General features: G+C 37.1%; 1 protein-coding gene across 1 annotated transcript in view; it reads left to right on the forward strand.

Moving 5' to 3' along the window:
• Window positions 1-13,794, forward strand: part of LOC101890695 (neurotrimin) — a 190,867-nt gene that overhangs the window by 156,020 nt on the left and 21,053 nt on the right. Inside the window, exons 6-7 of the mRNA XM_059122639.1 lie at window positions 4,452-4,602; window positions 4,711-4,853. Coding sequence (XP_058978622.1) covers window positions 4,452-4,602; window positions 4,711-4,853 — 294 coding nt within the window. The remainder of the gene's footprint in view (window positions 1-4,451; window positions 4,603-4,710; window positions 4,854-13,794) is intronic.

Below are 13,794 nucleotides of genomic sequence, written 5' to 3' on the forward strand. Positions count from 1 at the left end.
AGTGGACCGATATTGCCCGTCTTCAAACTCAATCTAAATTTGGCATTAATATTACCATGTCCCAAGTTAGTATCAAATCGGATACTCCATTCGAGTCATCGTGCGCACCAGCTAGCCAAACAGACGGATGGACATTGCTCGAGAGTTATCGTCTCCACCACCCAGTCAGACGGACGGACGAACGAATATCGCTAGATCGACCCCTCTCTAGACATATGTCTGAGGGTATAAAAATTGCTGACCCTTCGACCTGAATGAATGAAATGTTGAAAATTGAAGCCTGAATTTTTCAAAATATCGAATATCTGCAATTTGGAGGCAATTTTGGTATTAATATTGTGTAGTTAGAAGTTTAAAACAATTCCATAACTTTTTTTCTCATTTTATGGGGTCTCACCCAGTGTTCTTGGCTAATTGTGTGTCCAAAGAGACCTTATTTCAATCAGGCGCTTTTTGGCCGCATAAAATAATATATATCCTCTAAATTTATCAGAATTTTGAAATATTGAAAAAAATCTAAGGAAAAACGGAATTTCCACTGCAAAGATTTCCCCCATAAAAACACAGTATTTCCATATTTTCTCTACAACATGAACATGCATTCGGCTAAGTAACACCAAACTATTCAAAAGATATTTCAAGATGCTTTCAGTGTTCAAAACCCCCTCTTACACATCCCCTCTCTCTCTCTCCTTCACTGCATCTCCATCATAACCACCATTCTATTAGGTGATGGAGTTCGCACCACAAGTGTCACCAATGTGGAATAACTTCATAAGAACTGCAAGGCTTACTTATGAATTATAGGAAGCGGAAATATTTGTTTTGTGGCTTTTCCGGCAAATGCATTCATGGCTTATGCAACTATTTTTCTGAATACTCGAAGACTGACAAAGAGATATAGGGGAAGGTGCTGGGAGAGCGGTGGCCGTTTTAGTGTAAGTAACTGGGAATTATGCAAAAGAGAGGAAAAAAACCTGAACCAAGATGCTTATTTAAATGAAGATTTCCATGGCAAGTGCAAAGGCAAATGTAGTTTTGAAGACATTCTTAAGCATTCCATTCACAAAAGTTAACCAAAAAAAAAAGAGGACTGACAGAATCAGAGTCAAGAATGCCTAGAAACCATGGGCGGATTATTGAAAAGATAACCTTTTTTCATCGCTCTCTCTGCGAATAATTCAACTTGGTTGGTTTTTTTTACTCTCATTTGCCTATGCGTGTGTTTTTGTGGTAAGAATAAAAGTTTTTCCCCTCTTTTGTGTTAGTTGACATTTTCTTTGCTTTCATCGCTTGTTTCCTCCCCCCCCCCCCCCCCACATTACTGTCCTCTGAATTCCCTGTTAGTTTGCCTAGCACTTTGCAAGGTGCTGAAAGATATGGAAAAACAAGCGTTGAATTATTTGTAAGATGGTACTTTGCATTATTTAATTTTCATAATTGATTCTGAGGAGCTGGGTTTTTTCTTTTGGTATGCCACACGGAAGAAGAAAGCCACAGCCCGGAAAACAAAGACCAGGCCTTCGTTTGTCACACAACAGCTCTCGGTGATGAGGTTATTCGAATTTGAATTTCTTTAGTTGTGAAAGTAATCCAATCAAATTAAATTAGTGGCCTGTGGTTTCAGAATTTTACCGAGTTAAGGGATGCAGAAAGAGGGTCAAATAAAATTTCAATATAATGACAAGTTCATATTATTACGTTGTGGTCTTGGTGAATAATGTCGTATGCTTATTATATTACTCATACGTTCCATTACCAAAACAAAAATAAAATTAAATATGCTCAAATAATTCTCTAATCATTTTCTAGAGGTTAAAGTATTTTAAATATAAGAGTTCTAACAATAGGATGCCTGCTTAAGGGAATGCAGTAGGTATTTATAATAAATATATAGAAATAATAAAAAAATAAAAAATCCATTTTGTCCTTGGAAAAATATTTTGTCTTTTCGCATTTTGGAAAAAATAAAATAAATTTTTTTATTTTATGCTTGACAAGAATTAAAAATATCCACGTTGGTAAAAAACAAAAAAATATCCGTCATTAGGTCCTCGGGAAAAAAATTACTAAATTAGAAAGTATTTGTTTGAACGATAGAAAGGAAGAATCCTAAGTAAAATAGAAAAATAAATAAAATAAAAAGGTTCTGTTTTAAATATTAATGTAAAGAATACCATTAATTGAAATTTTGTGGAAATTGTCAACCCGAGTTGACAGATTACCATTGTTTATACGGTGAATTCCGAGGTTCAAGCAAGAATTTATAATTAGCTCCGTTGCTAACAAAAGAATGTGAATATCCAAACAAAGCCGCAATGCACGAAGTGACTGAAAGCGCCGATGCTTTCAGGAAAGTTATAACACCAGCATCAGAGAAATGACTTGGAAAATCTGTCTACGGTCCAAGCTATGCGAACGTTTTATGCTATGGAGAGTTCTAGGGGAAATCTTTAGGTTCCGAGCTAAAACAACGTTTAAAAATCAAAGGCTGTTTAGCAAATTTAAAATTACACGTCCTTTTGTCGTTTCGAAAAATGGAAAATCAACGCCCTAAAAAAAATAAAAGGCAGTGTGGCCTTAAAAACGTTAAAAATCCAAAATCGGGAAAAATCTGAAAATTGCGCATCTTTTAAAATGATTAAAGAACGACCTTGGAAAAGCATTTTTAAAAACTTTACTTCTCTAAAACAATTAAAAAACGAATGTCCGTAGAAAAAATAAATAAATATCCACATCCTTGGAAAATATATTGTCAAAAGAAATCCAACATTTTTAAAAAATAATCTTGTATCCTTGAAAAATAATAAAAAAAAATGTCCTTAGAAAAATTGAAAAAAAAATAAAAGAAAACCAAGTCTTTAGAAAAAAAAATTAAAAAAATCCATGTCCTTTAAAAAAAAAACAAAAATCCACGTCCTTGAAAAAATATCCTTAAAAAAACACATTTAAAAAAAAAATCTTAAAAAATCCGCGTCCTTGAAATTTAATTATTAAAAAAAGTCCTCGTCCTAGGAAAAAAAATCCACATCCTACAAAAAATTCTGAAAAAATTCGCGTTCTAGAAAATAAACTTGAACAAAATAATTCAATTCTTTTAAAAAATCCATCTCAAAATATAAAAATCCATGTCCTCTAAAAAAATATCCTTTACAAAAAAATGGCATCCTTAAAAAATATTCTTAAAAAATCCGCGTGCTTGAAATAAAATTATTAAAAAATCCGCGTGCTTGAAATAAAATTATTAAAAAATCCACGTCCTTGAAATTTAATTATTAAAAAAAATCCACGTCTTAAGAAAAATTCTTAAAAAATCCACTCCCTTGAAAAAGTATTCTTAAAATTTAATTATTAAAAAAATCTACGTTCTAGGAAAAAATCTTAAAAATCCGCATCCTAGAAAATAAACTTAAACAACCCAATTCTCTAAAATAAAAACCCACATCCTTAGAACTAAATAAAAAAATGAATGTCCTTAAAATACAATAAATACACGTCCTTAAAAAATATTCTCAAAAAAATCCACGTCTTAAGAAAAAAAAAATAAAAACTACGCGACTTTGAAATTTAATTATAAAAAAATCAACGTCCTAGCAAAAAAAAAAATCTTAAAAAATGGGCGTCGTTGAAATTTATTTTTTTAAAAGATCCACGTCCTAGAATAACAAATAAAATGTGAGACATATGGGGACTGTATGAAAACTTGGCCCTACATAGAAAGTTCTGTGCAAGGATATTGTCTACATACTGGGAACACAAACGCATATTTAAAACAAATTTGGATTAAAATTGTGGCTAGACAACCAAAACACCCTAAATCTGGCGGTACAATTATTTGGGGGTGAGTTTTCAATACCAAAAAGTAAAATACTTCTGAATTAAATTAGATCAACCTACTTAATTTGGGAAGCTAGAGCGATTTTTACAGACAGACAGGATCTAAAATGTATATTTCGATGCGTAACAAACGGAATGACTTTATCAAATTATATTGGCTGTGGAATTAATAAAATGTTTCGAGTATGTTTTAGTATATCCCAGCCAAAGACCAAAGATACATAACCGTGGGTTCTTTCAAAGGTCCTCTATGAACCGACCTTTTGTTGGCTTTCTACAGAAGATTTTTAAAGACGTATATGAGGTCCTCTATATGTAGATTATCATCTACCGGTGTTTTTGAAAAGAAGATCTATAAGAAAAGACCCTCTACAGATATTATACAGATAGAAGACACAGCGAAGATTCTTTCAGTTTTTCTGTCTGAAGAAGGGATTTCTAAGGTCTTCCAAAGATATAATAACATTTACATGTCTTCTGTGGTTAAACAACTCTTTGAATTCCTTTGTGCTTCTTTGATACCAATTACGAACAATAACATAACAGAGATTATTATCTTTTTTCCAAAATTTCCTTATTTATTTCCTTACAATACCTTTATACTTTCTTTCCAGTCCCTCCCATGCTATTGATACCACATCAATTGGTTGGCGCCCCCGAAGGTTTCAATGTAACAATCGAATGCTTTACCGAAGCACATCCCACATCGCTTAATTACTGGACAAGAGGTGAGGGACCAATTATCCATGATTCGACCAAATACAAGTAAGTACCACCAACCACAACACAAAAAAAATAAAAAATCAAATTTCGGTCAAACATTTGTTATCTAAATTGTGTTTTTTTATCAACAAACCCTTTCCTATTCCCCAGGGTCGAATCCAGCATAGGAGTGCCTACATACAAGACCCACATGAAACTAACCATCCTCAATGTGAGCAGCGGCGATGATGGCATCTATAAATGTGTGGCAAAAAATCCACGCGGTGAAACGGATGGCATCATAAGATTATATGGTAAGTACTTGGCCAACATGCCAACCCAGAAACCAGAACAACCAACCTGACAACCGTTTAGCCATAGCATTTGCGACCAACAACAATGTCAATTGATTGCGGTTATATTTGAAAGCAAGAGGCGGAATGGGTTTGGTGATTGTGGCTATTGAATGTAAACTGTTCAGGCGTATTCATTTTTCCCCCCATTCAAGTGCACCCTTTTGTTCGTCTATTTGTGGGATTTTTTTTTTCGTCTGTCGCACTCTTTCTCCCCATCTTTTTTTTTCCGATTGATATTATACAATTTATATTAAGTTATTATTGAATGGCTTAATAACAAATGAAAAACCAGATACAAAAGACAAGGGAGCGACTATAAATATCATTATATTTTGCCACAACCACGAAATTACAAAATCATTTACTGTACATAATTGTACACGGGGAGAAAAAACTGGAGGGTTCGAAGAAAATATATTTTGGATTAAAGGATAAGAGAAAAATCTACAGAATCTATACAATACCCCATGTGCACATCTATTTATGGAAGTGAACTACATTGGGCCTTTACACATATTCCATCTACAAAAGTCCTTTATTTCCCTCTAACTATGAAGGACGTTAGGGCTATACGTAGTAGACTTTTTAAAGATATCCTATAGAGCGAACAGGAATAGGGTTCTCAATGCTTAAAACCTCAGTCGCTTGGCTACAGAGGGTGTATATGATTTGATATGGTCAAAACGTGTCGCAATAACGGTTTTAGACCCTAGGTCTCTTTAAACCAAATCCATTTCAGGACATTAGGAGTGGATCTAGAGATGTCCGTCCGTCCGTCTGCCTGTCTACTGGCTGGTTCGCACGCTAACTCTCCAAGGGAGTATCCAATTTTGTCCAAACTTGGTACATCGTATTATTATTATCAAACTTAGATTGACTTCGGATATGCGCAATATCGGTCCTCTCCTTCTGGTACCTCCCCACAAAAGGTCACAAATTTTGAATATCCATGAAGCTCATAAAACATAAAATTAACATCCATTCCATTCATTCAGACTTGGCATATCTTAATATTTCTATCAGCACAAGATCTGTTTTAAAGATGGTCGAGACCAAACCATTCCTTTTGGTATCTTCCCACCCAGGTTTCAAGATTTTGAAAAACAAATGGATTAAATAAAGCATCCAACTCTCTTCAAATGTTATACATACAATGCTAACAAATGATATGTGAAGATGATATACGCGGGATATGAAAAAACTGCTACCAATTTCAGACTGCTGTCATTTCGAAGCCACTCGTCCGACATCTGATAAAATTATTCCAGTGACAGCTCATTGTATTGTTTACAAGCGTACAAAAGCGTTTTGGTTAGAATTTTCCAGAAAAAAAGTTATTCGTGATGGAATTCAAGCGTGATAGTGTTATTTCTTTATATTTGGCTGGAAAAGCACAAGTGGCTATCGTTAGAGCACTCCAGCATTTAAATGTGAATAAATCTTTTGTGTCTCGTATCATCGCTCGTTACCGTGATACTGATTGCGTAGCCCGACGTCAAGGAAGTGGACGGAAAAAACAGCAACATTAGCGGAAATGGTTCGAAAAATAAACGACGCAGTGGCCGAAAGATGGCTCGTGAGCTGAATATATCGCAATATTCCATTCGGCAAATATTGAAAAATTAGCTCGGGGTAAAGCCATTGAAGTTCCAAAAATTGCAAGAACTTACACTTACTTAGCTCAAAAGAGCTAAAGAGTTGCTTCGCTTGGCCGAAAATGGTGAACTGCCGAATTAGATTTTTTCCGATGAGAAAATATTCGTTGTCCAGCAGTTTGTGAACAAACAAAAGGATCGTGTTTACTTGCCAAAAAGGTCAGCTGAAAATGTGCACCATCGGTTGGCCACCAAAACTCAAGAACCGACCGGCCCTTATCTCCACGATTATGCATTACATTTTATATTATATACGAAATATCTGAAATCATGAACCTGAGTAGACCTCACAATGCCTTTAATTACTAAATGGTTCTAATGAAGCTTCAAGATCCTGAATCTCATATCATCGGAACAATGATCCTAATTGGCGCTAATCTGAAGTGGTGACCTTGGCTAAATGGTCCTGGTTGATCCTTGTCCTAAATATAATGCCATAACTGATTTCCATTTCCAATAAAAAAGAGTCTTTATTAAACTTAATAATCCGACTGATTCCTATCTCCGAGCAGATAGTTCTGGCTAACGCATATATCGATATCTCCGTGATAGTGACCCCGACTGACCCATATGTTAACAAAATTTACTCTTACTGCCCTTTATCTCCAAGATAATCCATTTGTCTTAATTACTAAAATAATGTTCTTCCTTCAGGCCTTCATGTTTCAGACGAATCTTCATGGCTCTGACATGTTCTTAGTTCCAAGGTTATGGCAATATCTTTAAAATCATGCCCAAATGACTTTTATTTCCAAAAATCAAAAAAAAAAAAAATTATTCTGACCGACCATCACGATACTTACAGATCTTCCTAATCTTAAAATGTCATCCGAATTATGGAACTGAATGACCTTTTTCTCCAAGATAATGATGCTGGCTGTTCTGCACCTCTATGATAATCGGATTGATCCCAAAGGTAATGGATCTGAATCGCTCATAGTTCAAATATAATTCTCACAATATTCTCTCTCCAAGAAAACGGCCTCACCTGATAACAGATTTAACTGATCTTTATTTAATGATAATAGCTTCTTATGATCTTTATCTCCGAAATTGTCATGAATGCACACCCCCTCCCACTTTTTTCAGTTGTAGTCCTGACTGATCCTTATGTCAAAGATAATAGACCTGAATCGCCCTTACCTTAAACATGGTTCTCACTAATGACCCTGCTGGATAAAAGATAACAACTTTAACTGAACCTTTCGTCCAAGATAATGGCTTCACTTGGTCCTTATCTCCGAGATTATGCCACTGATTGCACCTTTTTTGGAAGTTTTGGTCCTTCCTTCAATATATCCAAATATTAGCAAAATATAATAATCCTGAACAACCAACTTTTGTTTTATCTTATCTTCGAGAGATAATGGTACTCTCTGGCTTTAATCCTCGAATGTTGTTTTAATTTCAGCGATAATGGTCCTGAACTTAAGTGGTCCTCACTGACCCATTGACTACGAATTTCTTATATATCCTCATGAACGGGTTAATAATCCATCCGGCTCCTATTTCGGAAACAATTGTTCTAATGACCTTTTGTAATGCAATGGCTCTCTCCGATTTTTATCCATTAAGAAGCCTTTAATTTCAGAGATAATGGTACTAAAAATCCCTCGACGTCCTAATTGTCTCTTATGCTCCTAAATTTCCCTCATTTCAGAGATAATGACCTGATTAACTGTCATCTTCGTTGTCATAGCAACCCTTAGTGGCAATGTACCGAACTTGATATAATTTCCGAAATAAAAGTCCCGAAGGACCTTCTTTATTTAACCTTATCTTCCAGAGATATTGGTACTATCTGGCCTTTATCCTTGAAGGTGTCTTTTGTTCTAATGGGCTTCAATGGTCCTTACTGGCCCTTGTGGTGGTGAATTTCTGGTATATCCGTGATAAAGTCCTCTCTGACCATTATGTACGGCATTTTATTCGGAAATAATGGCTCTAATCGGCTTTTGTATCCGAGACCTGACAGATCCCTATCTGCAAGATAATGGTTTCCTCCGGTCTATATCCATGAAAAAGCCTTATGGTCTAGCTTTCCCTCATTTCAGATATAATTACCGGACTGACTCTCATCTCAACGATAAGGATGCCGACTGATCCTTGTCTACAAGGTAATATCTCTGTCGATATAATTGTCCTGACAGGTCTTCGTCTGCAAAATTGTTATCCTCAATGATCCTTATCTTCGAAGCCATAATTCCTACATGCACCTATGTTGAAGATAAGTAACTATACTGGTTGTAATTTCGAGGATAATGTTTCTGATGGCCTTTAATTGTCCTGACTAAGTTTCATGATCCTGATTTAACTATTTTCCCAGTTAATGGTCCTGACTAAACCTTATACCGATACTAATAAACATGGCCAACCCCTATTAGCGGACTAAGTGGTAACTACTGGTCTTTATCTCCGAAATGATTGCCATATCTAGACTAGGGATAAGAAGTCAAACAAAAAATCGACTTTTAGACATTTGGATGTGTTATTCAACAAAAAAAAAAAAAACGGACTTCTCAATCCTTGGTTTTTTTGCAAACAGTTGACTTATTCTAAAATTTGATGCTATTTCCGACATTTTTTGCTCTCATTCAATAAAATTAAAAAAAAAATTAAAAATTATTAAAAAAAATTAAAAAGAGCTTTAACTGTATCTGAACCGATTTTCACCAATTTTGGTGTACTTGCTTCTAGACTGAATTCGGTTGGATGTGCCAAAATTCAGGTCATTTGGACTTATTCATTTGTCATTTAGTGCACAATTAACCCAAATCGGTTGAATATATATGAGAGCTATACCTAAATCTGATCCGATTATCACCAATTTCAATAGAGTTCGTCCATGGACCAAACAAATATTGTTTGGAAAATTTCATCTCAACCGGATAATAAATGCGATCAGCATTTTTCGACAATAATACATGGACAGACGGACGGATGGACAGACGGGCATAAAAGCATAAATCGACAAAGAAGTGATTCTATGAAGATACTCAAAAGTAACTATGGGTCTATCTCGCTTCCTTCTCCATGTTACAAACAAATGCACACATACATAATATTCTTACCACTATGTGGGGTAGGGAATAAATATAGAATACCATATGTGCACTTCTTTCTATGAGAGTGGATTATTGGTCCTCTATACGTTTTTCATCTGCAAAAGTCCTTAATTTTCGTCCAACTATGAAAGATTCTAAGACTTGCTTGGTAGATAGTTGACTTTTTAAGGATACCCTGTAGAGCGGGATTGTAATCTCTTTTTATATACGGATTTTTTATAAATGGATATCAATATAGGGAGCTTCACCAGAAGTCTTTCTGAGGTCTTTGTATACATTAGATTGTCATCTGTGGGTTACAACTTTTATCTAGAACATTTTCAAACAGAAGTCCTTCTAAAAGTCCACTGAAGAATCCTCTCAGTGTACCATCCCTTTTTGCATTTTATTTCTCTTCTTTTCATTGTTGCACATTTTGCCAGATTTCTGTTGTCCTTTTTTCCCCCAGTTTTTCTGCTGCTGCTCATTTTTAAAGCAAATTCAAAAGAATAAAAGGGAAATATATTGAAAATAACCATAAAATTGTAAATGCGATATAAATGTGTGTGTGTATGTGTTTGTATTTGTGTATGTGCAACGAAGGGAGCGTGTGTGTGTGAGTACTGAGCAGCAAACAACAGCATCAGATATCTGTTGGCACAAAAATGACGTTAAACAGCAATGAGCAATAAAACTTTTCTACATTCAATACAAACTTCAGCGGTGTGCAACAGCAACAACTAGAACAACCACAACATGCAAAAAAAAGGAAAACATGCAAAAACTCCAGGAAGGATTCCTCGTCGACGGCGATGACTATGACAACAACAGCATCAACTTCAATCTATAAAACCACTGGAAAAGCTTTAAGGCAAACCAGAAATCAGCCGACAGATAGTTGAGCATGGAACACACACACACAGGCATGCTAGTATGCATGAACATGTTGGCTTTTATTGGGATTACCATTGGAAGTGCTAGACGGAGAGAGAGACAGACAAATAGTCATAGACAAAGGCCAGTCAGACGGGATGTTGCAGAGGTAGAGGCAATGGAAAACAACTGGTATTTAAGAATTGGGCAAACAATGGGAATATAATTTTTTGGATTCTTCTGCTCTTTCTCAGTAAAAGATCTTCTACTTCTATGAGCAGATCTCCTGGTATTTTATAAGAACACCTTTTGGGGTTTCTATGGAAAGACCTCCAGGATCTTTTATAAAACGAAAAGTTCTTCCAGCATTCCACTAAAAAATCCTTCAAGTCTTCTATGAAAAGTCCTTCCAGTCTTCTATGAGAAGTCCTTCCGGTGTTCTACGAGAAGACTTCGAAGTCTTATACGGGTCTTCCATGAGGGACCTTTCGGGTCTTCTATGAGAGACCTTTCAGGTCTAGGTTTAGGAGAAGACCTTTCGGGTCTTCTATGAGGGACCTTTCGGGTCTTCTATGAGAGACCTTTCAGGTCTAGGTCTAGGAGAAGACCTTCAGCTCTTCTAGGAGAAGACCTTCGGCTGTTCTAGGAGAAGACCTTCAGCTCTTCTAGGAGAAGACCTTCAGCTCTTCTAGGAGAAGACCTTCAGCTCTTCTAGGAGAAGACCTTCAGCTCTTCTAGGAGAAGACCTTCAACTCTTCTAGGAGAAGACCTTCAGCTCTTCTAGGAGAAGACCTTCAGCTCTTCTAGGACAAGACCTTCAGCTCTTCTAGGAGAAGACCTTCAGCTCTTCTAGGAGAAGACCTTCAGCTCTTCTAGGAGAAGATCTTCAGCTCTTCTAGGAGAAGACCTTCAGCTCTTCTAGGAGAAGATCTTCAGCTCTTCTTGGAGACGACCTTCAGCTCTTCTAGGAGAAGACCTTCAGCTCTTCTAGGAGAAGATCTTCAGCTCTTCTTGGAGACGACCTTCAGCTCTTCTAGGAGAAGACCTTCAGCTCTTCTAGGAGAAGACCTACAGCTCTTCTAGGAGAAGACCTTCAGCTCTTCTATGAGAAGACTTTCGGCTCTTCCATTCAAAGAACTCTTCTATTCGATGGTCTATTGCTGTATGGGAAAAGAAAATCACCCACTGTGTGGCCCGGTGACGTATGAATTGTGTTATGTGTCGGCATTCTAGGAGAAGCACTTCAACTCTTCTAGGAGAAGCACTTCAACTCTTCTAGGAGAAGACCTTCAGCTTTTCTAGGAGAAGACCTTCAGCTCTTCTAGGAGAAGACCTTCAGCTTTTCTAGGAGAAGACCTTCAGCTCTTCTAGGAGAAGACCTTCAGCTTTTCTAGGAGAAGACCTTCAGCTCTTCTAGGAGAAGACCTTCAGCTCTTCTAGGAGAAGACCTTCAGCTCTTCTAGGAGAAGACCTTCAGCTCTTCTAGGAGAAGACCTTCAGTTCTTCTAAGAGAAGACCTTCAGCTCTTCTAGGAGAAGACCTTCAGCTCTTCTAGGAGAAGACCTTCAGCTCATCTAGGAGAAGACCTTCAGCTCTTCTAGGAGAAGACCTTCAGCTCTTCTAGGAGAAGACCTTCAGCTCTTCTAGGAGAAGACCTTCAGCTCTTCTAGGAGAAGACCTTCAGCTCTTCTAGGAGAAGACCTTCAGCTCTTCTAGGAAAAGACCTTCAGCTCTTCTAGGAGAAGACCTTCAGCTCTTCTAGGAGAAGACCTTCAGCTCTTCTAGAAGAAGACCTTCAGCTATTCTAGGAGAAGCACTTCAACTCTTCTAGGAGAAGATCTTCAGCTCTTCTAGGAGAAGACCTTCAGCTCTTCTAGGTGATGATCTTCAGCTCTTCTATGAGAAGACCTTCAGCTCTTCTAGGAGAAGATCTTCAGCTCTTCTTGGAGAAGACCTTCAGCTCTTCTAGGAGAAGACCTTCAGCTCTTCTAGGAGAAGACCTTCAGCTCTTCTATGAGAAGACTTTCGGCTCTTCCATTCAAAGAAATGGAAGAAAATCACCCACTGTGTGGCCCGGTGACGTATGAATTGTGTTATATGTCGGCATTCTAGGAGAAGCACTTCAACTCTTCTAGGAGAAGATCTTCAGCTCTTCTAGGAGAAGATCTTCAGCTCTTCTAGGAGAAGACCTTCAGCTCTTCTAGGAGAAGATCTTCAGCTCTTCTTGGAGAAGACCTTCAGCTCTTCTTGGAGAAGACCTTCAGCTCTTCTAGGAGAAGACCTTCAGCTTTTCTAGGAGAAGACCTATTGGCGCTTCTATGAGAAGACCTATTGGATCTTCTATGAGAAGAACTATTGGCTCTTCTACGAGAAGAGCTATTGGCTCAGCTCTTCTATTCAATTCCTCCCGATATTTTATTCGAAGGTATTTTGCTTTTCAATAGAAGAAAATCACCCACTGTGTCCGGAGACGTATGAATTGTGTTATATGACGGCAACACACCAGATTGGTTTGCATGTGTGTGTGTGTGTTTGTATCTGCCTGAGCGAACAAACACCCAAAAATATTTCCACATGTTGGTCGCGTTTTGTGGATTTTAATGAAATTCATGAAATTGTTGTCATAAATAATTAAATTGAGCAGTTGCATACAAAAGAGCATAGCCATGTGGCATACCGTACACAGAGACACCATGACTCTCTTTTCACAGGAAAAGAAGCGATAGAGGCTTTGGAGTTGGAAAAAATTACACATTCATACATTTGAAACATGTCTGACACACTCAAAAGCTTTTGAGTTAAATTAAGGAGAATCTCCACACACACACTCACGTAGAAATACACACACAGATTTGCACACATACACACGCACGATTGCCTTAATACTATTAACTGTCATTCCTAGCAGGGTTCTGTGCAACGTAGTAGTAGTGGTGGTAGTTGCAGAGCCAGTAATAACAATCACTAACACAATAACACCAATTACTTCCACTACCACCACCACTACCGCAATCTCGTTTTTACTGCAACTCTGAGAATACAACTACTTCAGTTTATTGTTCTGGCTCTGTTGTTATTTGTTGCACATCCGAAGGCTGGATAGGTCTAACCACAGGGAGGAGTATGAGATGATACCATTGCAGGGAAGGGAGTATTAAGACTGCAGGAATCACCAAAATTGGATTTCCTACTCATATTTGTCTAACTCGGTATAATGCCTTACACTCCGTAACCTTCCTTCTTCATCCTCCCCGTCATTTTGGTAATCGGTCTAACCGTCAAAATTTCATTGTGTTGGTGTTTATACTGCATTCATATTCGTTCATG

The sequence above is a fragment of the Musca domestica genome, unplaced genomic scaffold (genome assembly GCF_030504385.1).
Source record: "Musca domestica strain aabys unplaced genomic scaffold, Musca_domestica.polishedcontigs.V.1.1 209, whole genome shotgun sequence".
Classification (NCBI taxonomy): Eukaryota; Metazoa; Arthropoda; class Insecta; order Diptera; family Muscidae; genus Musca; species Musca domestica.